At 43.5% G+C, this 27812-nt stretch overlaps 2 protein-coding genes across 2 annotated transcripts; both read right to left on the bottom strand.

Annotated features, from left to right (window-relative positions):
- Nucleotides 1-4614: 4614 nt before the first annotated feature.
- Nucleotides 4615-12126, bottom strand: mylz3 (myosin, light polypeptide 3, skeletal muscle). Its single transcript, XM_064970232.1, has 6 exons — nucleotides 10042-12126; nucleotides 9356-9416; nucleotides 6436-6579; nucleotides 5755-5925; nucleotides 5283-5360; nucleotides 4615-5071 (listed from the first exon to the last, which is right to left on the bottom strand). Exons 1-6 carry the CDS (start codon nucleotides 10042-10044, stop codon nucleotides 5043-5045), a joined length of 486 nt encoding a protein of 161 aa, XP_064826304.1. The 5' UTR covers nucleotides 10045-12126; the 3' UTR covers nucleotides 4615-5042.
- A 2184-nt stretch (nucleotides 12127-14310) lies between these two features.
- On the bottom strand, nucleotides 14311-26850 carry lancl1 (LanC antibiotic synthetase component C-like 1 (bacterial)). The gene is made up of 10 exons (XM_064970230.1): nucleotides 26751-26850; nucleotides 26202-26350; nucleotides 25862-25979; nucleotides 24983-25193; nucleotides 24457-24610; nucleotides 20056-20202; nucleotides 17955-18137; nucleotides 17202-17378; nucleotides 16034-16106; nucleotides 14311-15746 (listed from the first exon to the last, which is right to left on the bottom strand). Exons 2-10 carry the CDS (start codon nucleotides 26286-26288, stop codon nucleotides 15670-15672), a joined length of 1227 nt encoding a protein of 408 aa, XP_064826302.1. The 5' UTR covers nucleotides 26289-26350; nucleotides 26751-26850; the 3' UTR covers nucleotides 14311-15669.
- Between the last annotated feature and the right edge of the window lie 962 nt (nucleotides 26851-27812).

Genomic DNA, 27812 nt, shown 5'->3' with positions numbered 1-27812 from the left:
TAAATAAAAGTTTACAAAAAATAAATATATATAAACACAATAAACTAACTAATGAGGCTATATTCAGGGGTAGCGGTTATTGAGGTAATATGTACATGTAGGTAGTGGTAAAGTGACTATGCATAGATAATAAACAGCAAGTAGCAGCAGCATAAAAAGGGGAGAGGTCAATACAAATAGTCTGGGTAGCCATTTGACTAACTGTTTAGGGGTCTTATGGTTTGGGGGTAGAAACAGTTAAGGAGCCTCTTGGTCCTTGACGTGGCGCTCCGGTACCGCTTACCGTGTGGTAGCAGAGAGAACAGTCTATGACTAAGGTGGCTCATACTTCATACTCCGGGTAATCCAGACATTGTGAACTAGCTTTTTGAATTGTTCATTTCATTCAACAGCAAGTATGTACCAAGAGAAAACATAATGTTTTACAGTGGATTTCAGAGTGGGCTAACATACATTTTCTGCAGTAAAAAAGTGCTTTATGATATAGCCACTCTTGATATATTACTTGATGACACTTCAATACCCATACGTGGATAAATGTCACGGCTCATATGCTAAGTGGGATCCTTGAGATCAGAGTTCGATGTCCCAAGGAACCCACTTGGCATGGATGTTGCATTGGTTTCATCCAGGTTTGTTTGACAGTGATTGATTGCAAAGGTATTCATTCATTCCATCCACCACATAAGACTTCTGGTCATATTATCTCATGAATCCATAATAAATCAACTAAAGTATCTTCATTGGACCTAATGCATCATTGATAGGTATTCTGACAACAGATCAAGTTTCTGAAAATGTGTCAAATAGTTGATGGAAGAAAAGTTATTTTGTAATGTCTTATTCAGTCTTCCTCTTTGATCCTACAAACTTACTGTTGCAACATGTTACTGTAGAGATTCAGCTGTGCCTTCTTTCAGGTGAGGTGAGTTGTTCACATTACGTAAATATAGATTTTGTGTGTATATATGGTGTATATATATACAGTGGGGCAAAAAAGTATTTAGTCAGCCACCAATTGTGCAAGTTCTCCCACATAAAAAGATGAGAGAGGCCTGTAATTTTCATCATAGGTACACTTCAACTATGGCAGACAAAAGGAGAAAAAAAATCCAGAAAAACACATAGTAGGATTTTTAATGAATTTATTTGCAAATTATGGTGGAAAATAAGTATTTTTGACTGGTACTAATATATATATATATATATATATATATATATATATATATATATATATATCACCAGTCAAAAGTTTGGACACACCTACTCATTCCAGGGTTTCTCTTTATTTGTACTACTTTCTACATTGTAGAATAAATGTGAAGATATCAAAACTATGAAATAACACATATGGAATCATGTAGTAACCAAAAAAGTGTTAAATTAAAATATATTTGAGATCCTTCAAAGTAGCCACCCTTTGTCTTGATGACAGCCCCCCCCCCCCCTAGTCCATGAGATCCCCCCCCACCTAGTCCATGAGGTCTCCCATGGTCCATGAGGTCCCCTAGTGGAAACACGTATAACCAGGCCAGCTAGGCTCAGTTCAAATTTCAAAATGGTGAAACACTTACCACAAGCCAGACTGGCTTTAGCGTTCTGCCTGAACTACGGTGTTTGACAGTATTGCCCAGCCTGAAGGGTATCCATGTTTTTTAGATCCCAAAACATGTCTGGCATGTTTTCCTTGCCAGTGTGTTGAGGGCAGGACAGTGGGGGCACTGAGTTGTTTTTGTCTTGGTCATTTTTCCTGAAAAAAAAAAACTATGTAGTGGGTAATATAAATGTTGAGCTGACCCCAGTAATCTAATAGAGAGGATGCAGAATAAAGTACCAAAGCAGAAATGCAAGAAAATGTATAAATGAAATATAAAGAATGATTAATTACCACTGAACAGATTCCAAGATCCCAGATTGTATGGGTTCCCGAATACCAAATTGTACCTTTATTGGTTTACAAATCCCAGACTGTACCTTCATGGCTGGTATCAGGAACAAGCTAACAATGTGGCAAGCTCTAATAACTGAGATCTGTATACAAATACACACCCTTTTTTAAAACTGTAAAACTGATCTTGGACCTGCAGTTGCGTGATGGTACAAAGGTAATTCATTTGTTGCTGATATTTTTATTTATTTTTTATTTAACCTTTATTTAATTAGGCAAGTCAGTTAATTTTAAGAATTAATTCTTATTTCCAATGACAGCCTATGATTTCCAGGATTGTGGTAAATAAGTTTGAAACTATGCTGATCAAACAAAATTATTTTGAGAATCTATGAAATCATTACACTGCGACTATGTTAAAATTCAGATAGGGATCCGCTATTGTTATAAACTGTAAATTAGGTTTGTTAACACACGTTTCTCTAACCTTGCCTTATCAATCCAGTATGACTATTTCGGTTAAACTTCGGAACTGATCGGGGAAAATGTGCATTAGGTCGCCGACATAACCATAACAGTATTGATTACCAGGCAACATGAAGCCAAAAGACAAGCGAAAGAGCTTCAGATATAGAAGCACCCGATTTAGCCACTAATCACCCCATTAAAAGGTGAAAAAAAATCCACATTCACCATATGAATGGTGTGATTGGTAAGACGTTTCCACCTTTTAATGGTGTGATTGGTAAGATGTTTCCACCTTTTAATGGTGTGATTGGTAAGATGTTTCCACCTTTTAATGGTGTGATTGGTAAGATGTTTCCACCTTTTAATGGTGTGATTGGTAAGATGTTTCCACCTTTTAATGGTGTGATTGGTAAGATGTTTCCACCTTTTAATGGTGTGATTGGTAAGATGTTTCCACCTTTTAAAGGGGTGGTTATAGTCTAATCGGGTGCACCCGCAGTCACACGCTATTGCCAAGGACACAGTAACCTAGATAACGTCAGTTAGGTTAAACCAGGCCAAGAATGAAATAAAACAACCATTCAATCACTCAGGATAGTCAGTTTCATGAATAGGGAGTATGTATGCAGTGTTGTATAGCTGAGTTATTATGGACTCAAACCCTCTAGCAAGCTAGCTAACTAACGAAGCGTAACTAGGTATTTCTGGTTGTATCCCAGGGTGACTGTGTCCCAGTTTCGCATTAGCGGGTCAACAGACAATGTTGAACAATATAACTAACTAGCTATATTTTGCCTACTGATTAAGTTACATGACAACATTGTAAAACTAAAATATGTTTATGCATCATTTTGATGAATTCAACACTATTCTCCATAGAAACAATAAACAATTTATGTACTGCTCATTGAGTACTGCTCAAAACGAACGGATCTGGCACTTGCAGTAGAGAGTATCTGTCAACCTCGACGTACATTTTTCACACTAGTTAAACACGTTGACAGCTTTTGAGAACATTTTCCCGTGTAACACTTTCACCCAACCGACACAACAAAAGTGAATGTGTTTCTTCAAGAGTAGGCTACAGCCTCATCTGTTGAATGTGCTGCCATCTACTGGGCGGAGGTAAGGCCTGCTGAATGAGCCTACGACATATTTTCTCTGCCTACACATTACCTACGTAACGGATGATATATCCTAGGGTAGTATGGGATTTGGGCTTCAATAATCCAATAAGATTAACAAAACTTTTTAATTTGTTATTTTATTCAAAACCCAATACGTTTTGGGTTACATTGAAAAGTCTACATTTCAGGTTATTTAAAAAAATATTTAACCTTTATTTAACTAGGCAAGTCAGTTAAGAACCAATTCTTATCCCCCATCAGTGTGGGATTTGCTATTCTCTAATCCAGTGAGATTGTGAACTAAACTTTTGAATTGGTCATTTCATTCAACAGCAAGTATGTACCAAAAGAGAATATGTTTTACAGTGGGCTAACATATATTTTCTGCAGTACAAAAAGGCTTTATGATATAGTCACTCTCGATATGTTGTTTGATGATACTTTAATACCCATGTATGGATAAATGGCACGGCTGTATGGGACAAGTCAAACATGGTAGATGCTAAGTGAGATCCTTGGGTTTCTGAAGATGTTTCAAACAGTCGATGGAAGAAAAGTTATTTGTAACGTCAACCTTCCTATTTTGATCCCATTAAAGGCCCATTGCAGTCAAAAATGTGACTTTCCTGTATTATATATTTCCACACTGAGGTTGGTATAATACTGTGAAATTGTGAAAATTATGATAATGCCCTTTTAGAGTAAGAGCTGTTTAGATAAGAATGCCTTAAGTTTCAGCCTGTTTTGGTGGGATGGAGTTTAGTTAATAAACCAGTAACCGAGTTCCAAAACTCTCTGACAATACATGCTAGTTTTCAGCCCATACCCCCCCTCCCCATTGAAAACCATAATAAAAACGGTTGCATTGGGCCTTTAACTTACCATTGCAACATGTAACTGTAGATTCAGCAAATAGTGTTATTTCAGTCAACAGGTGACAGTAGTTCACTTGTTCAATATAACTACATGTTTATGAAAAAATATGCTATGATATATGATAGTTGTATTTCAGTGGTGAATTTATACACACCTTAATATTCCTGTCTTATCTTTTCATGGAGGACACCTGTAAAATAGTACATCGTCACAAGCTCAAAGAAGAAGACCAAGAATCAAGCCAGGTGGGGGATGTACTTTTGGAAAAGTTTATTCTGAAACGGCAGAGTGAAAATAAATAGAACTGATTGGGGAGGGGCTTGGCGGCCGATCCACAATCTTTTCCAGCCAGCATTGCCGGCAAGATGATGATGACATGAGGTGGGCGGGGCAGAGGGTACAATCCCCTACTTGATGAGTGGTCACCGTCCCACCCCAAGTGGAGAAACATGCCCCAGGTGGAGGCGAGGCGAGGGTCGTCATCTGACAGCGGAGAGGTCACTTCCGTAGAGAGGAGTAGTGATGAGTTGAAAAGTTGACGGAGGAAAATAAAACAAACACAGAATGGCTTTTCGACATCCCATTATAGTCCTTTTCTTTCCTAGGTTGGTCTTTAGAAAAACAGTCCTGACACCATGGGGTCTGGGAGATGGATAATAAGCTGTGGCTGCTGCAGCACTACCTTACACAGACAGGACGTGCTTGACGAATGCTGTGGGGAGAACAGAGAGAACGCATAAGTACAGGAGCAAGAGAACTAAAAAAATAATAATTAGAAAACATACACATTTATAAAATCATTTGATTTTGATCACTTTAAATAAGAGTAGAAACATTTGAATGATAGTGTTATTAAAACAGTCTGTGACGTGATCTGTGCAGGATCCAGAGTATTTGCTCTTTAGAGGTTGAACAAGACTTGCCCTCATAGTTGATGCTGCCGTTCTCGTCCTCCTGACCTATAAGGAGGGAATCAATCTCGGCCTCGGACATCTTCTCACCTAAGAGGGACCAACAACGAGCCAGTCAGGAAAACACACGCATCCTGAATGCAAATTCAACCCCAACACACCGACACCCTGAGCACTGGTGCAGATCTGAGACCAACACACCGACACCCTGAGCACTGGTGCAGATCTGAGACCAACACACCGACACCCTGAGCACTGGTGCAGATCTGAGACCAACACACCGACACCCTGAGCACTGGTGCAGATCTGAGACCAACACACCGACACCCTGAGCACTGGTGCAGATCTGAGACGGTTAGACAGGTAAGCAATGTGGCAGTAGTGTCCCTCGGGTGTAGGGTGGCCAGGGGATGTCACCCAGCCAACCCCTAACCCACTGCCCAGTCAGCGCTGTACTGTGTCTAAACGTATCGACTCCACTCACCCAGTGTGCCCAGCACGATGCGCAGCTCAGCCCCAGACACGGTGCCGTTGCCCTCCTTGTCGAAGACGCGGAGACCCTCAACGTAGTCATCAAGTGTACCCTTCACTATTTTATCCACTTTTTCCATCATGGGCATGAAATCAGCGAAGGCCAGCCTCTTGTTGGCCATATCTGACACGATGAAGGAGAAGAGATCGACGTTAGTCACACACGGTAGGATGGTCCATCTATAGCCTTCCACTGCTTGTTTTCATACGATCACACCGTGCACACCAGGTCAATGACAAACATTATTGTCTCGCTAGTAACGGTCGTTACTTCATTGTTATTTTATATAATCAGTGTTTCAACCAGACAACAAAATTAACATTCATATTGTTACCAGATGTGGGTTCAAAGAGTATTTGTTTATTTCAAATACGTGGAGTGTTTGATCAAGACCACTTGGAGGGCGGTGGGGTGGGATTTACACTTTTGGGACTATTCCATCCCCGGGGCCACATTCAGTAGGGCAAACGTATGTGGGACTTTGCAATGTCATGACTAGAACAGACATCATTACTTATTCTACAGGAGTAGAGAGGCCTGTTTGGTCTTCATACTACATTTATACCTGAACGTATCATGACGTTCTCACAACGTTCTCTCAACCTATCCCTATAGGAGAAGTGGTGGTCTCACCATCGGGGGTTGGTTTTCCCAGGATCGCTGCAACCTCCTTGTTCTGGGGGTTCTGTCCCAGGGCGCGCATGACATCAGCCACCTGGTTGAATCCAATCATGCTGTCACCGACTCTGTCGAAGAGCCCGAAGGCCTCTTTGAAGTCTGGAGAGCAGAGGGAAGTGCAGAAGAGTTACGATGAGTTGGATGAAGACAAGCAGAAAGTGTGCACAAACATACAGTAAGTAACCTGACAACTCTTCACACTCAAAATGTTTCAATAAATCAAAGTTGTAATATTTTTGTTATTTTAAGGGATGAAAAGGAGCTTCGTCGTTATTAGTCATTTTGTTTTGTGACCCAATGGCAAAACAGACCAGATATTTGTTCAATACTTCTAGTAAAACTACACACAATCAACGACAAAGTTCACCGTTCTCGTAAAAGTTCATTCTAAATGCAGCACTGGAGAATGGTGAGAAACGACATGTCTCTTGTTGCCGTGCTGCAGATTCAAATATGGTGACCGCTCGATTCCTCCCTCATTGTCCCCTGAATAATTATCAACTGTAGAGGTGAGGTATCATGGCAGGCGGGTCCCTATTTCTATGGACTCCACTGTGAATCCCAATTGAATGTGATCCAACAGATTACTGGCCTTATGTGATTTCTGAACTGCAGCAGCTGCCCCCCTCCCTCACTCCCCCCTACAAGGCCTGCTGGCATTTGGCATTTAGAACCAGCGACTGACAAGCGATACGCCCTAAGAAAGTAACCCATGCCATATAAGGGCACGGGCGTGTCCGCCTGCCCGGTTTAACATAAGAATGCTGACCCTGGAGTAATCAACACACGCTAGCATGGGGCCCGCCTGCATTCCTGCAGCACCCAGCCTAGCTTCTCCTACAGCACCCAGCCTAGCTTCTCCTACAGCACCCAGCCTAGCTTCTCCTACAGCACCCAGCCTAGCTTCTCCTACAGCACCCAGCCTAACTTCTACTACAGCCAATAGGGCCTCCTGCATTCCTGCAGCACCCAGCCTAGCTTCTCCTCCAGCCAATGGGGCCCACCTGCATTCCTGCAGCACCCAGCCTAGCTGCTCCTCCAGCACCCAGCCTAGCTGCTCCTCCAGCACCCAGCCTAGCTGCTCCTCCAGCACCCAGCCTAGCTGCTCCTCCAGCACCCAGCCTAGCTGCTCCTCCAGCACCCAGCCTAGCTGCTCCTCCAGCACTCAGCCTAGCTTCTCCTACAGCACTCAGCCTAGCTGCTCCTCCAGCACCCAGCCTAGCTTCTCCTACAGCACCCAGCCTAGCTTCTCCTACAGCACCCAGCCTAGCTTCTCCTCCAGCACTCAGCCTCCAGCACTCAGCTTCTCCTACAGCACCCAGCCTAGCTGCTCCTCCAGCACTCAGCCTAGCTTCTCCTACAGCACTCAGCCTAGCTGCTCCTCCAGCACCCAGCCTAGCTGCTCCTCCAGCACTCAGCCTAGCTGCTCCTCCAGCACTCAGCCTAGCTGCTCCTCCAGCCAAATGGGCTCGTCTGTATTCCTGCAGCAGCCAGCCAAGCTGCTCCTCCAGCCAATAGCAATTTCTCTAGTCTAGAGTATGCAGAAGCAGTGGATTCTTTAGGAAACACTTTATAATAACTTATTACATTATAAATGGTTATACATGTTTACAAATAATGAAAAAACATTTGTTTATTAATGCTTATTTATGAAAGTTGATCAAGTTAGTTCTGCACACACACACACCAACTGCCACTAGTTCTACACACCAACTGCCACTAGTTCTACACACCAACTGCCACTAGTTCTACACACCAACTGCCACTAGTTCTACACACCAACTAGCTCTACACAAAACAACAGCCACTCTGAAGGAGTCTTTTAAAAGATCATGTCCTTCAGTGAGGAACAAAGGGTGGAGGGAGGGTCAGGCTCCTGCTGTACGAGATGCGGCTGGCCACGCGAGCCCTAAGGACCACTGTGCTCTGTCATTCAAGACAAGACAGTGCTGCTCAGAATAGAAGCAGGGACACTAATCTCCTCTGGACAGCTGAACAAGCCCTGGGTTATTCTGCACTTGTGTTGTCAAGGCCATAGGCTCCAAAACTAGTGGACACAATTTAGGTCATTTCCAGTGACTTATCACACTTTGTTAGGCCCTCAGAGGGGAGCTCATGGTGCAGAAACCATGCAGATCATACAATTCTACGTTGAGAGCACAACTAAAGCTAGTCCACAGGGGAACGTATTCTGGGGGTAACTTGACAGTGTAATTTTGCCTATTGAACTTGGTGAGTGCTACTTTGTAAAACACAGGGGACATGCTTTATCACTGAGCTATCTGTAAAGACATAGTCCTCACCTAGTCCTACACAGAGTCCTCACCTAGTCCTACACAGAGTCCTCACCTAGTCCTACACAGAGTCCTCACCTAGTCCTACACAGAGTCCTCACCTAGTCCTACACAGAGTCCTCACCTAGTCCTACACAGAGTCCTCACCAAGTCCTACACAGAGTCCTCACCAAGTCCTACACAGAGTCCTCACCTAGTCCTACACAGAGTCCTCACCAAGTCCTACACAGAGTCCTCACCAAGTCCTACACAGAGTCCTCACCAAGTCCTACACAGAGTCCTCACCAAGTCCTACACAGAGTCCTCACCTAGTCCTACACAGAGTCCTCACCTAGTCCTACACAGAGTCCTCACCTAGTCCTACACAGAGTCCTCACCTAGAGAGTAGATAGACAGGACAAAGAGTCCTCACCAAGTCCTACACAGAGTCCTCACTAAGTCCTACAAAGTCCTCAACACACTTCACAGAGTTCACTAGTCCTACACAGAGTCCTCACCTAGTCCTACACAGAGTCCTCACCTAGAGAGTAGATAGACAGGACAAAGAGAGGGCCCTAAGAAACTCAACACACTTCACTTACCCTCGATCTGGTCGGCCGAAAAAGCAGAGGCGCCGGATGCCTCAGCGGGAGCAGCATCAGCCTATTAAAGATGCACACAGCACAAGACAAGGATGAGTCCCTAGGACCTGATCTGGGACCTGTTATAACCCATCCATCACCACCATGCACCACGGGCGTCCTGCCATTCTCAAAGTACCAACACATCGCCGGCACCATGGTGATACAGAGACTAATCTCAAAGTGATGCAGGTGCTCAACAGAATAACATACAAGTACAGGTGTATAGGAGGTCTACATTCTAGATATAGAACAATAAATTCATTAGACACTAGGTGAGAAATTACAGTAGTCAGTGTGACGATGGCTAGATTAAATGCTTTCAATGGTACAAGTACGTAGAGATGTACAGATTAGCATTAGGGATATATTCCAAGGTCTCTCTGTGGAGCCAAATGAGAAGCTCTAATCTAATACGTCCACCTTGGTTTCTTCCCCCCAAAATGGAGTATGACAGTGGCTTATTTTGTTAAAGAAAGGAGCCACACAAGTCTTGATATCCAATCTCTATACCAAATCACACAGATGCCCCCATGGTAGTTCTGTAGCAACGTCAGGCTTTTAGATAATCCAATAGCCCCAAAGCCACACAAATGTATAGGCACAAAAAGAAGCATTCAGGCAGTGGTAAATCCAAAAGTACACACCATTACGGAGATGAAGGAGTTGACACGGGGCAGAAAGAAATACTAAAGAAGCCGGAGTCCCGAGAGAGAGTGGTCCTGAACCATGCTCAATGTCCCTCTCTTATTTATGATCGGGTGGTGATGTCACGGGGCGGGTCAGATGCCACTTTGGAAGTTCTCTAACTTTCTTAGGGCAATACGGAAAGTGGAGCTGTGGTCCCCTCTTGGAGCGCTGGCAGGCCTTTAGAAGGACGGGGACAGGGCTATATTTAGTCGGCTAAGGAAGGAACTGATTCGAGACGCCTTGTCTCGGGTCAGCATTTCCAAACCCTTTACAAGGGTCGCAAATTATTTTATTGGTTGACATTCTAGCCTGAAGTAGGTGAGTGATAGATGGGCACTGAAATGGGCTGGATTTGCGTGTTCCGGCGCGGATTTAAAAAAATGCGCCCAACCAACAGAACCTACAACTGCAGAAAGCTTCTCATGTGATATTTTTAAACAGTGAACGTCTTCTTCCTCTTATGGTTGTATAGGGGAGTAGTCAAAACACAACGAAAAGCAGGGTCCTGTTGGGTCCGCAGCAACACTACGTCATGAAGCACAACGTTTAACAGGATGTTTTTGGGCCGTAATAAGCATAGTGCCCTACAAATCAAGTTAGCCCTTTCCTATTGACGCTGCACACCTATTTGCATTAGGCCATAAACAACTGACACGAATTCGGTGGTAGGCTAATAAGTAGATGTGCCTGGGCTAAAAAAAAATCACCTGGGAAGCCAAGCCAGAAAAAAAACCTGTGTTGTGATAATTGTGTTGTTTGCTCTATAACCTGTTAGTACATATGTCTTGACACCGTGATATTTAGGCATAAAGGCCGAGACAATAAGACACTGGCAGAATACATTCAATCACACCTGTTTCATCACAAAACCGGAGTGCAACTCTGTCCGGTGGAGTCCACAAAGCATATTGTATGTAACAGTTAGTTACCTGACATACAGCATGGTCAAGAAAGTTCATGTTTCCCATATTTTCGGACCAATGATTTAGAACCAGGGACAGTTACTGAAAGTCGCAAAGAAAACAGGAGCTGCCTCCACTATTCCAGCATCACCTGTGCTTAGCATAAAACAGTGACAACTAAAAGATACCACTAACAATTGTCCAATCAATGTAAGCTAAATATGTGGCTGTCCATGGTTCTGATGTGTGTTTGTTCGTGCAAGTGGGAAAAACATGTTGACTCACCCTACTTGTAGAGGTCAATGCCATCCTTCTCTCTTGCACGTTGACGAAACGGTCTATGATTGTCATACAGTACACGCTTTTATTTGTTGTTGTCTTAGGCTACCTGGCTAAAACGCTTGCTCGCTAGAATAACTTCCTTTCATGGGCAATGTTATCTAGTTAACATTAGCCTTCTACATCTAGCTACATATTAAACTTCAATCTTCTTAGTCCAGGGGCACAATGTATTTTATGGTTGAATCAAAATCACTGTAATAATCATTGGCTAGTGCAGAGAACTAAGTAAACCCACAAATCCAAATACCCATCTCCACACATGGCAAATGTAGGAAAGGGTCCATTTTAGCAAGATGGCCACCGTTGGACAACAACAAAACGAGATGCAACAATTCAAGGTATTTTTCTGTGATAGGAGTGATGGCATATCCAAGCTGGCTTCCCTTTGTTTTGGTGAGTCAGGACCATTCACAGTTGAGCTCACTCAGTTTAGCTCAAGGCTGATTGGCTATTCATACTTCCTTTTTTTATCAAGGTAGGCCAAATGATCACTGGCTTCCCTTGTATTCAATGCTACAGTTGGCAAAAGTTCTTGTTTTCATTATCCAGTTTGTGTGTTGCATGTTTTACCAATACATTATGACAGAGGTGGACGTTAGACAATATTTTTTTGTGTGGGCCACTGTAATATGAAATGACCAATAACGAGCAGAAAGACATTTTATTCTTCTGTCTTATTGGTTCAATTGTTCTCTCAATAGGAGAGACACTCTTTCGTAAAATAAGATGAGCTGGCATGTCAGGAATGTCACCTGACAATCACTACACAAGCCAACAACCACCCCGTCCGAGCTCCTTCACCCTGTTCAATCGAAACCAGACACCAGGGGATTGAGGAGTGTGGGGAGGAGCACACATTGTTGCGCAACAGGAATGCACATTTGGACTAAAATAACCAAACAATGTTGGCCTACTGTAAGAAACAATTATTCTTATCCTTGAATAAGTTTATCCTACCTATGGTCCAAGATTGAGAGTCATATGCCACTGTACTGTTAACAGGCCTAACACCATAATACACAGGAGAAATACATCATGTCTGGGCTGCCAGAAGTGGACAGGCTACATATCAAGACGTCTATGATATAGGATGCATGTTGTAGGATACGTTATTGAAATGGTACTTGTGAACGTCGATAACAGCCAGCGATGCAAAGAAATATAATAATCGGTGATTGAGATAAAGGTTGTATGAGTCCAGTTTGTGATGACACAGATTATAGCTCTACCGTGTGTGTGTGGTGTATAAAAGACTTGGAAAATCAACCGCATGAAGAATGAGTAATGATTCACAACGACATAATGTTTTGTATTAGAACTCATTAATGCCATGGAAAAGGCGATAGCCTACAGCTGAGTACTGATCTATGACATGCAATGGCTTGGATGGACACGAACAGGTGGATCTGCACCGAATACAGATATCCAAAGCAATTTAAAAAGGATAGTTACCGTATTTAATTGGGACTGTGTTGCACTTAAACAGTTTACATTGAACCAGTGGCCACTTGTTATTGCCCAATCAGCTGTCCTTTTATCTCAAGTTGTTTTTGTCAGAAACCATGTTGGAAATGTTGTGCCTGTGTGGAATCTGCCCCTTATGTCACAGTGGTCAGTAGGTCAGACTATAGAATCCACAGTGTGACTGTCACTGTCCTCGACCCCCAACAAGGTCAATAACACAGCCATCATTAGTAACATCCCCTGTTAATAGCCAGCCACCAAGCACCGCTACATCAATTGTGCTTGATTGAGCTTGCCTGTAGCTTAACGGCCCAACAGATTAGTCCCAAATCAGCAAGCCCCGCCCACCTGGCATTCTAGGCAAGCTAAAGCAAACGCTCAATGTAATTCAAGTAGTATTTGAACCCAGGTTTGATTTATCCCGACCTTGTAGTTCCATCCCCATCCCACCGCCAGTGTTTTCCTTCCCCTCCTGCTGTATGTAATGTGGTGTAGGACACGTCTGGGGGCTGAGAAAGGCCGCACCCCGGGACACATGAGCACTATTTTTACCCTCGCTCCTGCGGTGTTCAGTTTCTCATCTCCTCCTCCCCCTGTCCCGATCTCAGAGAGGGGGACAGGGAGCAGCTCCTCAAGGGGGGGTCACTGGTTGCTGGGACATTTGCCCCTTCTACCCTGAGCCAAGTTGTCTTGGGTTCAAATACTATTCAAAATCAATTCACACATTAAGCTATGGTTGATTGAGCTTGCCTGGCTCAAGGGCACCAATAGAACAGTCCCAACCATCAAACCCACCCACGGGCTAAAGCAAACAGTCAAATACTATTTAAACCCAGGTTTGAGCCCATGTCAGCCACACATTGTAAAAGAGGGGCAGGGAGCAGGCTTAAAAAAAGAGCTGACGTATTGTGCCCCCTCTCCTTCAGGGTTACAGGAGCCTGATCTGGCATAGAGAGTGTTAGGAATGGAGTTCCTTAGGGACAGGGTAGATGGCCTTCAGTAGTCATCCAGCTCCACAGTTACAGCCCAATTAGTGTCCTGTTAGAGGCTCATACTGTAACACCCCTTTACAGCTGACCCGGGAGCAGTGAACAGGACCAGCCAATAAGGATGTTGTGCTAATTACACATGTATAAGCGCATAAGTAAATTGGTCAATACAGCAGGTTACAGAGCAACTTGTGTTGGCTCCCTAAGCTCAGTAGGTACACAGTCTTGTTGCACATAGGAGACCTGTGGTTTAACAGGCACATTTTTGGTGCCTTTGTGAACGGAGTCAAATATAGAGAAAGTTGGAGCGGTCAAGTCAGAAAGAGGATATGAACCACTTGACAGGGTCTGGAAAGGGGACAGTAAAATGGAGGCTTTAGCAGACGGACGGATGGACTCACCGATTCTTGCTGCTCAACGTGAACGCTCCCATTCCAAATGGACAAACCCTCCGCTGCCCCTTAGTGGCTTTGCTCTGTTATTATAACATCAGGCCGAGACAAGGAGCCAGTCAGATTCAGAACACTAGAACGATGAATAATAGTTTAATAGCAAAGGTAACAGACAGGTGAGATGTAAAAAATACCTTGTTTTATTATTTAGCCAATGGAAATGTGAAGAAACCGTAGATGAGCAGTAGAGTTACAAGCGTACATCACACACACACAACTTATGATGCGCCACATGGTCGTTACAGTAAAACTGTAGTACTTTGTCACACAGTATAATCATTTTACTACAAAGTTTCTATTGCAGCCACAATCTGCAAAGATGAAAAATCCTCTACACCATGGAATTTCTATTCCGGTTATTCAAAAAAAAAAAAAAAAAAAAGGTGAAATCTAAAATTAACAATTAACAAACATGAATGTTGGAGCAAAGATTATTACTATTTTTTTTTTTAATAGGAGATTGGTCGGTACTCAAATCCCCTGGGTATTTGTATTGATTCATAGACAGTACAGCTGGACAGTAGAGCCAGATAAAAGGGACATGGACAGGAGAGGTGGAGACAGGGCTCCAACCCCCGTCACCAAGGGGGTAAGTTTGGTCCCGGGTTGAGAGGACTACCCTTTGACCAGACTCCAGCCCAAGCAAACAAATCCTAGTCAATTTCATCTCAGACAAACTGAAGTCTCAATGCGTCATAAAATGAATGAAAAGTAAATATTGAATTGATGTCCATAAATGGACAATCCACTCGAGGTGGTTCTCTCTGCTTATGCCCCATGTCTAGACACAAAATAGTGAGCAAGTTTCAGTGCATAACACTTCAAACCCCCATGCACCATGCACATATTAGACTAGGGGCGACATTTTCCTCACGCAAAAAAAAAAGGTGCAGCTCTGTGCAAAGAATACCATAAAACTCAATCTGTATGATAAAAAAACTCATTATAAAGCATGATTTAATTTGAACTTTTCAACAAGTAGTGTTATAAGAAGGCAAGAATTTAGCCAGGGTTTAGTCAACTGAGCAATGCATGCAATGTATGCGATGCAATTGAGAGTTGAAGTTTTTGGAATTCACATTGGATAATTTGCCTTCACATCTATTTGAAATCTTATGGTTCTTTTGCTCACTGCTCAATGCCATTTGCTCGTGCAAAATGTCACCCTTGCACTGATTGTCCCTGGTCCCCCTCCCTACAACACACAATTACTGTTCGTTCAGCCAATAAGGAGAGACTGTGGGAAGATTTTGTTGTGATGGAAAAAGTCATCTTGATTATCACCTGCAGAGGTGACTCTGCGGTGTATATGCCTGTGTGTGTTTCTTTAAATGTCTCGGTGTGTGTGAGAGAGATGGAGAGAGATTAGGTGCTTGGATGTGTATGATAGTTTCCAGAGCAGCAGGCAGGAGACCAGGGGTAAGCAGGGATACCTTTTACACCTCAAATGCTGGGAACTTTGATTTCAGGGGCTGGAGGAGGTCTGCCAGGAAGTAGATGGTTCCAGCCATGCCTGTGGACAGGAAGTGACACATTCATTTCACGTCTTAAACAGTTATTCGGTCGTATTCGTACATTTTAGCAAAACATTTGCAAAGGAAAATGAAAACGTGTGTTCAGGTCGTCCCTCCCCGTTTGTCAGTTTTCTACCATTTGATACCTAACCAACACAACCATGTTCAAGCTTTCCACTATTCATTGACCAATAGAAACGTGTCAAATTATTGAGCAAATCTGTGATCTAGGCTAAACATCCCAATTGAAACACTTGATAGTGTGTGTTAGACGGCTTCACATTACCTTCAAATAATGAGAACGGAGTGTCCGGTGTCCTGCAGCCATGTTTGCCGTAGTTCATGCACCAGTCTGCAAACTACACAAAACACAAGACCACAGCTTTTTACAATGCAACAGTATCAGACCATTGACAAATACCGTCCTAAGAGAAACTGTCCTACTGTCCTAAGAGAAATACCGTCCTAAGAGAAACTGTCCTAAGAGAAATACTGTCCTAAGAGAAACTGTCCTAAGAGAAATACCGTCCTAAGAGAAACTGTCCTAAGAGAAATACTGTCCTAAGAGAAATACTGTCCTAAGAGAAACTGTCCTAAGAGAAATACCGTCCTAAGAGAAATACTGTCCTAAGAGAAATACTGTCCTAAGAGAAATACCGTCCTAAGAGAAATACTGTCCTAAGAGAAATTCATCTTTAGCAGCCCATTCTTACTGTGTGCCTTACAGTGCCACTTGAGATGCCACTCGGATTAAATGGCCCACTTGTGTGACCACAAAGCCCTTCTAGTCCGTTCCAATACAGTACATTGGATTAAATGGAAGAGCTTAAACTACACATGGGACCCCCACCCCCCTCACTGTCTGTTGATGCAAAGACACGCGCTAATAGCAACACGCTGTCACGCTGTCAATAGCAACACGCTGTCAATAGCAACACGCTGTCAATAGCAACACGCTGTCAACAGCAACACGCTGACAGCCACTTAGCGGTTGTCAATAAACATACAACGGTTCACTTCTCAAACGTCTCAGGTTCTCTGAATAGTGTTTAATTTAAGTTTGGGTCGCTGCCAGCAGGATTACTGAGTGTAGTTCAGAGTCCTGCTAAAGTGACCTTCAATCTCATATGGAAACTCTGGATTCTGAGAAGTTTTTTGTAACAGCTCCCGAGACAAGCTGCTAGTGGGTGATAAACCTTGTAGAGACCCCGTCAAATGTCTATTTGTTGAAACATCAAACCATCACAGAGGCTGGTAGAGGGTGAGGCCCTAGTTGAGCCAGGATTTACTCCCGATTAAAACATTTTTATTTATTTATTTGATCATGTGAATGGACGAGGGGAAACTCCAGGCTCCACACACTCATCAATTGATGAGAGCTTGCTTGTGGTAACAGGCGAGGACATTGTCAGGAGATGTCCCCGTCAGGTCAGTAAGTTCAGGCTGCCTCTCACCATACAGGCCCTGTAGAGGTGCTTGGGGTCATGGGTGAGCTTGTAGAGGGCCAGGAAGGCGTAGGCGTTACCCGCGGCGCCGTGACACAGGCCGTAGCCCTTCTTCAGCAGGCCCCTGTGCCACACCACCTCCCCACACTGTAGAGCCTCTTCCAGGTACTGGCCCACTCCAAACACCTGCAGGGGGAAAACAGGGCAAGGGCATGTTAAGTAAGGCTAAATGTTTTTAAATGTTTCAAACAGGAAAGTAAAATGTCTTTCTTTAGGATACGTTGAGACAGTACTGTAAAAACTCAGTAGTCTATTTCTAACCCAAAAGGATTGATTGGCAGACAACTAATGCCCTCTATGCTAAATGTGTGAGATATGAAACACATTAGAATAAAAGCAACGTGATAATGTTTTAAGGGACATTATCCTAGTCTATTGCAGCTATACCTTTTGGTTGGTTGCAAACACAGCAATAAAACAACTTCACCACCATTACTTTCCAAGAGACCCCCAGCCTCGATGATGTTATTCTGCCAATTACATCTGAGATTGCATGTACCATAGTAATTATCCATATCACATATTCTATCCACAACATAGTACTGGGGTGTGATGAGTAGAGGCACACCGTATCAAAACATTTTGTAACGGGGAAAAAACAAACACATGCATTTTTATTGGATGAGTTCAGATAGAAAAGAGCACCTCCCAGTTCCACTAAAACGTTTACCCTCTACTGAACAGGGCCCAGGTTTCCAGTACCTTGTAGGCCTGCAGCAGCATGTAGATAATGCCTGGGGCTCCATGACACCAGTGCACCAGCAGGTCCCTGTTGTCCCCTATGCAGGGCGGGTAGTTCCCAGTGGGAAAGCGGAGTCGACAGACGTGGTCCACGCTGGGCCTCACCAGTCTGTGGACCCTCTCATCCCCCGCCACATAGCCTGGCTGCAGGGCACAGAACAGGGAAGACATTTTTCATGGCTCACACTTCATAGTAGGTTCATGAAAATGTTGGGGTCATTTCCATTTGATGGTTTGTTATCAATGAGAAAAGGTAAGTTTACTCCCTGAATTGATCCCAACCCTGGTTGCTGATTCATCTATAAGTTTATGTTCCCATAATACAGTGTTTCCAAACCTGGTCTTCAGAGTCTCCCAGTAATTTCACATACTCTATTCCAGCATCAGCGTATGATTCAACTAGTCAACTACTTGGTGGAGTAGGACTTAACATAGTGGCAAAAAGTAAGTGAACACTCTGGAATTACCTGGATTTCTGCATAAATCTTCATCTAAGTATAGACAAACACAGTCTGCTTAAACTAATAACACACAAATTAATGTATTTTTCTTGGCTATATTGAATACACAATTTAAACATTCACAGTATAGGTTGGAAAAAGTATGTGAACCCCTAGGAGTAATGACTTCTCCAAAAGCTAATTGGAGTCAGGAGTCAACTAACCTGAGTACAATCAATGAGACGAGATTGGAGATGTTGGTTAGAGCTGTCCTGCCCTATAAAAAAACTCACAAAATTTGAGTTTCCTATTCACAAGAAGCATAGCCTGATGTGAACCATGTCTTGAACAGAATGGATCCCAGGAGACCTAAGATTAAGAATAGTTGACTTGCATAAAGCTGGAAAGGGTTACATAAGTATCTCTAAAAGCCGTGATGTTCATCAGTTCACGGTAAGACACATTGTCTATAAATGGAGAAAGTTCAGCACTGTGGCTTCTCTCCCTAGGAGTGGCAGTCCTGCAAAGATGACTGCAAGAGCACAGAGCAGAATGCTCAATGAGGTTAAGAAGAATCCTAGAGTGTCAGCTAAAGACTTACAGAAATCTCTCAGGTTGAGAGCTTCAAGTTCCTTGGTGTCCACAGCAACAACAAACTAGAATGGTCCAAACACACCAAGACAGTTGTGAAGAGGGAACGACGAAGCCTATTCCCACTCAGGAGACTAAAATTATTTGTCATGAAGTTCTGTTGTTTGGAAGGAACACAACACTATGTGTGGAGAAAAAAAGGCACAGCACACCAACATCAAAACCTCATCCCAACTGTAAAGTATGGTGGAGGGAGCATCATGGTTTGGGGCTGCTTTGCTGCCTCAGGGCCTGGACAGCTTGCTATCATCGACGGAAAAACGAATTCAAGTTTATCAAGACATTTTGCAGGAGAATGTACAGTTATCTGTCCACTGAAATGAAAGTTCAACAGAAGTTGGGTGAAGCAACAGAACAACAACCCAAAAGACAAAAGTAAATCAACAACAGAATGGCTTCAACAGACGAAAATACGCCTTCTGGAGTGGCCCAGTTAGAGTCCTGACCTCAACCCAATTGAGATGCTGTGGCATGACCTCAAGAGCAGTTCACACCAGACATCCCAAGAATATTGCTGAACTGAAACAGTTTTGTAAAGAGGAATGGTCCAAAATTCATCCTGACTTATGCAGGTCTGATCTGCAACTACAGAAAACGTTTGGTTGAGGTTATTGCTGCAAAATGAGGGTCAACCAGATATTAAAGCCAAGGGTTCACATACTTTTCCCACCCTGCACTGTGAATGTTTACACAGTGTGTTCAATAAAGACATGAAAATGTATAATTGTGTGTTATTAGTTTAAGCAGACTGTCTATTGTTGTGACCTAGATGAAGATCAGATAAAAAAAATAAATTGAACAATTTATGCAGAAATCCAGGTATTTCCAAAAGGTTCACATACTTCTCTTACCACTGTATGAAGGCGTTTTCTTTAGATTCAGAATCCTGCATAAATGGGAATTTCAACCTATCAGCTTTACCTGCATGGGAATAAATGAAAGTTCGAACCAATCGGCTCTAGCTTTATTACCTGCATGAGGAAGTAGTAGATGCCTGCCAGGCCGTGGGCGGGGCCTACATACTGTTCTTGGTACCACTCGTACATCAGAGGGCTCTGGTCCTGACAACGGAACCTCTGAGACTGGCCCTCCCCCGATATTAACACAGCCTCACAGATCTGTGGGAGAGAGACCAGGGTCAAAACACACATCCCTGGATCTGTGGGAGAGAGACCAGGATCAAAACACACATCCCTGATATCAACACAGCCTCAGATCAGAGGGAGAGAGACCAGGGTCAAAACACACATCCCTGGATCTGTGGGAGAGAGACCAGGGTCAAAACACACATCCCTGGATCTGTGGGAGAGAGACCAGGATCAAAACACACCACAACTCAGTCAGAACCCTCCCAATAGAGTGGTTGTATTGCTTCTGAAAATCTGTAGGGTGGATGACTGAACGTACACAACATATCAACGGGATAAAATAATTCAGGCTTTTCACACTATTGTGCCCAACCTGAACCTTACTGGCGCTGATATTATATAATGGTTTTGTCCGGGGATGGGCATCTGAACTCATAACGAGGGGCTGCAGTGGCTCACGGGTCAGATTACCCACATCCACACATGCAGTCAGACCCGCACTTAGCCTTTTGGGAGCCTTATGCAAAATGTTGTTACGCGAACCCTCCTGAGCAATACATTTTACTCCCCCCTACATTTTAGCCAAAGACTAGTATACGCAATGTCTAGTCTGTTTCATAAATGTGCAATAAGCATAAAACAGTTAAATAAGGAATTGGCAACACATTCTCATTCTGAGAAATATGGAAGTTCACTTGATTTGAACATCTGAACCAAGTGGACAGGCTGACATGCTGCTCAAACAGTTGGAGACGGACAGAAGGGTGTGGTCATAACAATTCAACTGTTCTACCTTGTTAGCCAACAAATAGATCCATGTTGGCTAAACTTGAAATATAAAGATTAGCTGGCTAGTCACCAGCACGTGGGCTTGAGAGATGGCTGATGAGACCGGTGTTCATTCTCTATAGCCTGATGAGACCTGTGTTCATTCTCTATAGCCTGATGAGACCTGTGTTCATTCTCTATAGCCTGATGAGACCTGTGTTCATTCTCTATAGCCTGATGCCTGATGAGACCTGTGTTCATTCTCTATAGCCTGATGAGACCTGTGTTCATTCTCTATAGCCTGATGAGACCTGTGTTCATTCTCTATAGCCTGATGGATGATGAGACCTGTGTTAATTCTCTATAGCCTGATGAGACCTGTGTGAATTCTCTATAGCCTGATGACCTGTGATTCTCTATAGCCTGATGAGACCTGTGTTAATTCTCTATAGCCTGATGAGACCTGTGTTAATTCTCTATAGCCTGATGGCTGATGAAACCTGTGTTAATTCTCTATAGCCTGATGGCTGATGAAACCTGTGTTAATTCTCTATAGCCTGATGAGACCTGTGTTAATTCTCTATAGCCTGATGAGACCTGTGTTAATTCTCTATAGCCTGATGAGACCTGTGTTAATTCTCTATAGCCTGATGGCTGATGAAACCTGTGTTAATTCTCTATAGCCTGATGGCTGATGAGACCTGTGTTAATTCTCTATAGCCTGATGAGACCTGTGTTAATTCTCTATAGCCTGATGAGACCTGTGTTAATTCTCTATAGCCTGATGAGACCTGTGTTAATTCTCTATAGCCTGATGAGACCTGTGTTAATTCTCTATAGCCTGATGAGACCTGTGTTAATTCTCTATAGCCTGATGAGACCTGTGTTAATTCTCTATAGCCTGATGAGACCTGTGTTAATTCTCTATAGCCTGATGAGACCTGTGTTCATTCTCTATAGCCTGATGAGACCTGTGTTAATTCTCTATAGCCTGATGAGACCTGTGTTAATTCTCTATAGCCTGATGAGACCTGTGTTAATTCTCTATAGCCTGATGGCTGATGAGACCTGTGTTAATTCTCTATAGCCTGATGGCTGCTACAAGAAGTTAGTCATTATTAGTGAAGGAGCATTATGCTTCTAGTCACAGTTGTGACAAAAATATGACATTTTCAAAGACAGATCAGTTAAACGAAAAACCCAGGTTAAACTATTTTGATAAAATAATGAAATGATTAGTGGGTGTTATGGTCGTGGAAGGCTTACATTCAGCCTCGGTATAACATCACAAACCCTGAATTCATTAGATTATTTCTGACTGTTTGAAATGTGTATTTTACCTTTACAACTCTTATTTAGAGAAAACATATATAAAAAATAGATATCATGAATTGTCCATAAGTTTAAAAAGGAAATAAACTTGAGATATGGTTCAGGCCATATCGCCCTCCAATTCTACACATTTTGCCTTGGGGACAGAGAGTAGAGTGAGCCATTTATTACTCATTTCACGCAATTCTACACATTTTGCCTTGGGGACAGAGTAGAGTGAGCCATTTATTACTCATTTCACGCAATTCTACACATTTTGCCTTGGGGACGGAGAGCAGAGTGAGCCATTTATTACTCATTTCACGCAACTCTACACATTTTGCCTTGGGGACGGAGAGTAGAGTGAGCCATTTATTACTCATTTCACGCAACTCTACACATTTTGCCTTGGGGACGGAGAGCAGAGTGAGCCATTTATTACTCATTTCACGCAATTCTACACATTTTGCCATGGGGACAGAGAGTAGAGTGAGCCATTTATTACTCATTTCACGCAATTCTTGCCAACAAGTTTCCAACCACAGTTTTTATAGTAGTCCTACCTACTCATACAGCATACATATTTTTTTGATAGAAATACAAAGTTTTATTACAACTTTATAAACACACACAAATAATTTGTTCATTCGACATGGTGGGATCTTTGAGTCGGTAAAATGTATTATGCGAGAAATGCCGGTGAAAACGCTCTTATGAGCAAATACTGATAATAACCACGACATGGAAGTAAACTTGGAGTCACACAATGATATGGTTGCGTGGTCCTCCCACTAGGACTCGGGAAACCATGCAGTTTACTAGGCTACAGATTAAACAAGTTATGATGAACCTTTCGAATAAACATAGAGTCTTATTCTGGTATGACCTGAGCGACTCGCTCTTATTCATGTTAAGCGACTGCCTGTTGGCCAAGACGACAAATACGGTAGAGTTGAAAATGATGGAAACACATTGAACCTCAGGTTTTATTCATGTTAAGCTCATCATGTAGTCTGCCTGCCAGCTGTTGGCCAAGACGCAACAGTTTGACTCAACTATCGGTAGAGTTGAAAATGTGATGGAAACACATTGAACCTCAGGTTTTGATTGGGGACATGAGAAGTGAAGGGAAAAGTACATTGTGTGCACTACGTCACCCACTGATTTGTATTGGGGACATGAGAAGTGAAGGGAAAAGTACACTGTGTGCACTACATCACCCACTGATTTGTATTGGGGACATGAGAAGTGAAGGGGAAAACATGAGAAGTGAAGGGAAAAGTCACTGTGTGTGTCACCCACTGATTTGTATTGGGGACATGAGAAGTGAAGGGAAAAGTACACTGTGTGCACTACATCACCCACTGATTTGTATTGGGGACATGAGAAGTGAAGGGAAAAGTACACTGTGTGCACTACATCACCCACTGATTTGTATTGGGGAAGTACACATTGGGGACATGAGAAGTGTGCACTAGCATCATCACCCACTGATTTGTGTACACTGTGTGCACTACATCACCCACTGATTTGTATTGGGGACATGAGAAGTGAAGGGAAAAGTACACTGTGTGCACACTACATCACCCACTGATTTGTCTCACCCACTGATTTGTATTGGGGACATGAGAAGTGAAGGGAAAAGTTGTGTGCACTACATCACCCACTGAAACACTACATCACCCATGGAAACACCACATGGTGGGAAAATCTGCAGATTTTCTATTTGCATGAAAATCGGTTGCCAATTTGATGGAAACCTGGCTAATGACTGACAAGAGAGAAACTGCTGATGCACAACCACATATCTAAATGGCATCTTGTGTATTCTAATATTATAACTCTCAACAGTATGTTGAGAAGGCGACAGTTCCTAAAAAGAATGTTTTTAACGTGGACCTACAAAAGGGGGGCCTCCCTGTCTTTGTCCTTTAGAGCACAGCTCCACCAGTGGATGCATTACCAGGCCAGCACAGTACTTGGCTCGACTAAGCTCCTTTCAGTCATTTAAAACGGTAACAATTTCATGTCATTATAAAATTGTCCTACTTATATGATTGTTCACCTTTCTGATGACAATGCTTGTAGCTCACTCAACCAACTCGGTTTCTATTGAACACGGTCAATGTAACAGTGCTTGTCAAACACATTGAATACATATCCAATGTGTATGTGATGAACCTTAACCATGAGCCTACTACTGACCTGTTGGATGTACTGGATGGGGATCTTGTCGTGGCCAAACTGCTGGTTGATGAAGGTCAGGGCGTAGAGGTAACCCATCCTGCCATAGAGCAGCTCATCAGGGAGACCGCTGGCCCCGGAGCCCATTACCACCGACTGATGGAGCTGCAGCAGCCTGGAGGGAAGGGGGAACACTCAGGTTACTTCAGATCTCTTAAGGCATCTTACTGATCAACTGTTTGGACTTCATTCCAAATCAACATCCAGCCTTTATCCCATAGGATCAGGTGGACCTGTTGCCATATTGTGACACCTACCAAATCCTCTCAGATCTACACAAGTGCGAGGAGTGACTGGCATGATATCCAGATACTGATCAAATTAGCGATTAGGTGGAATGAAATCTAGACACACAGAGCACCAGTGTCTTAATTCTCAGACTGGTGAGCCGTCCCCAATGACGTATGTAACACATCATTATATAAACAGACCACATATATAAACAGATCACACACACACCTATGGCTGGCCCATGTCCTGTACTGACCTGCTGAGGCATTCGTCTGACTCCTGTGCCCTCTGTACTCTGTGGTAGACCACTGCAGCCACGGCCAGGGGCCCGGCGTCGCCGCACAGGAAGGTGACATCACGTCGCCGCGTCGGACATGTCAGGCTGTGGCCCACGTAGTCCAGAGCCTTCTGCAGGAATGAAGGCTCGCCGAACACACCATGGAGGTGCAGGTAAAGCAGGGCGATGCCTGGGGAGTGAGAGGATGGGGGGAGAGGGGACAGGGAAGAGGGAGGGGATAGGGTAGACGAGGAGGGGGAGAGGGGACAGGGAAGAGGGCAGAGGGGAGGGAGAGGATGGGTGAGATGAGGAGGGGACAGGGAAGAGGGCAGTGGGGAGGGAGAGGATGGGGGAGACGAGGAGGGGAGAGGGGACAGGGAAGAGGGCAGAGGGGGGAGGGAGGGGATGGGGGAGATGAGGGGGGGAGGGGGAGAGGGGGGACAGGGAAGAGGGCAGGGAGGGGAGGGAGAGGATGGGGCAGATGAGGAGGGGGAGAGGGGACAGGGAAGAGGGCAGAGGGGAGGGATCGGGGAGGAGGATGGGGGAGACGAGGAGGGGGAGAGGGGACAGGGAAGAGGGCAGAGGGGAGGGAGGGGATGGGGGGAGATGAGGAGGGGGAGAGGGGACAGGGAAGAGGGCAGAGAGGAGGGAGGGATGGGGGAGATGACGAGGAGGGGGAGAGGGGACAGGGAAGAGGGCAGAGAGGAGGGAGAGGATGGGAGATGACGAGGAGGGGGACAGGAAAGAGGGATGCGAGGAAGGGAAAGGCGGGGACAGAGTTTAGGAGACTTGTGATTTGAGGTGACAGAATGTAGTCGAAGCCTAGACAAAGCAAGATGGTGGGTTATTCTTACTCACCTGCCCAGCCAGTGTAGCCAGTGCAGTCTCTAGGGTCAGCAGACTTGAGCCCATTCTCCATGTGCATCAACAGCTGACTGATAGCATTGCTCAACCGCCCTGCAAACTCTGCTGTGAGCTGTAGAAAACATGACAGAACATATTGGATTTTATTGGATTAGATCTTTATCAGTAGTCCTGGCTTTGAAGTCCTTTGAATGTTGCATATTTCAGTTACCTGATGCATTTACCATAAAAAGGCTCATGACATGTAGGCTATGTATTGTGCAGCCAGGGTATGACCGTTTGCTTACCAGGCCTAGCTAGCTTTAACTTCGGCTAGCTAATGTTAGCTTCATACCTTTCCTTGTGAATCAAATAGTTCTTGCACAGATGCAGGGTTCCCATCATAGTCTGCGTATGGGTTCTTCCAAGCTCTCTGGTCCATTTTCTTCCAACTCCCCTCCGCTCCCACTAAAACTCAAGTTTTTTGGTCAAACGAGAAGGAATCTGCGAGAGAGGTGGGATGGGGACACACGATGTTGAGACCACTCTCGGTCTGGCTCTCGCTACAGATATAATTACATTAATTTCAACAACTGCTTGGTAGAGGGTGCAACAAAAATATGTAATGTATCTCTCTATCTAACTAAATCAAATATAATAGTTAGAGACACTGCTTTGGAAGAGATTCGTGCAACACGCCCCCAAACTTGCTAGCTATGCTAACTAGCGCTAGCATGCTACGCTAGCTCAATATCATGTGCTCAGTCGCCATTGAAATTAGCATGTGTGATAGTGCAGCTAGCTATAGCTACAATATTAGCTAATATTTTGAAACACATGCCTTTGCGCTAAATACACAAAAAAAAGGCCGAATGTTAAAAGTCAGTCGATTAAAAGGACATACCACTGCAGACGGTTGATGTTTATAATGTTCTTGATCGCTTCACTGACAAACACGTTGAATGGACTTTACAACGTCAGTGTGGCCACCTGGTGTGAAGGAGTCCGCATTACAGGCCTTTTTTGGTTACTTCGAGCAGTGATGAGGACCGTGTGAGGTAATATGTTGATGTGCAGTAAATAACGAGTTAAACAATTAACTATCATATTTACTGACTATTCATTTATAAAACACTATTCATCTTCAACTGCCACCTTGTAATGCTGCCACTTTGTAATGCTGCCACCTGTGCATTGCAAATACGATATTGCAATTATACTGTGTATTTTCTTGTGTGCCATAATGACAGTGAAAAGGCGTAAGCAATGCTATGGATTTTATGCACGCAGGGATAGATTGAGCTGGTGGAAGGATATGCATCCAACTTTTAAAACTATTGTTGCCTTTTAAACAAAGCATAAGGTTTTGCTACGAAGGCCTACATGTCTGTTTGGATCAAAACCCATCCCAGTCTCTGAATTATGAGTCGTTCAATGAAAAGAGTCCATTTGATATTTTAAGTATAAATTGTGCACCAATACTATATTTTAAAAGCCTGTTATATTAATATTTAAAGCCCTTTAATATACAGTACCAGTCAAAAGTTTGGACACACATACTCATTTTTTACTATATTCTACATTACTATATTCTACATCAAAACTATCAAAAATAACACATATGGAATCATGTAGTAACCAAAAAAGTGTTATATATATATATTTATATATATACATATTCAACCTGAGACTCATTGGCCTTGGCTCATTTTCTGTGAAGAATACGTAAAATAATGCATTTTCATTGAGTGCACACTGTGCATCCCCCTGCACATTTATATTACATTGTGGTGTTCTGGTCCACTGGACCCGAGGGTAATGAAAGTGTGGAAAAGTGTGTGTAGGTGAAAACAAGTCAAAATGAAACCAAAAGGTTTGCTGTGTGCCTTCACTCTGTCTTCCTCCTCACTGGGCCTTCTGTTTCAACATAGCACCAAGAACCTGTCTGTCTGTCTCCCTGCCTGTC

The sequence above is a fragment of the Oncorhynchus masou genome, chromosome 7, assembly GCF_036934945.1.
Source record: "Oncorhynchus masou masou isolate Uvic2021 chromosome 7, UVic_Omas_1.1, whole genome shotgun sequence".
In the NCBI taxonomy this organism is placed as follows: Eukaryota; Metazoa; Chordata; class Actinopteri; order Salmoniformes; family Salmonidae; genus Oncorhynchus; species Oncorhynchus masou.
Note: the sequence above shows the minus strand (reverse complement) of the source record. Positions and strands in the feature narration are given on the sequence as shown.

Coding starts and splice junctions, on each gene's coding strand:
- mylz3 (XM_064970232.1), bottom strand. Junction 6,580..9,355: donor TTCGGCCGACCAGATCGAGG/GTAAGTGAAGTG, acceptor TCTGCTCTCCAG/ACTTCAAAGAGGCCTTCGGG. Junction 5,072..5,282: donor CGGCAGCATCAACTATGAGG/GCAAGTCTTGTT, acceptor TTCTCCCCACAG/CATTCGTCAAGCACGTCCTG.
- lancl1 (XM_064970230.1), bottom strand. CDS start 26,288: ATGGACCAGAGAGCTTGGAAGAACCCATACGCAGACTATGATGGGAAC. Junction 25,980..26,201: donor TATTTGATTCACAAGGAAAG/GTATGAAGCTAA, acceptor TGTTTTCTACAG/CTCACAGCAGAGTTTGCAGG. Junction 24,611..24,982: donor TCAGACGAATGCCTCAGCAG/GTCAGTACAGGA, acceptor CCTTCCCTCCAG/GCTGCTGCAGCTCCATCAGT.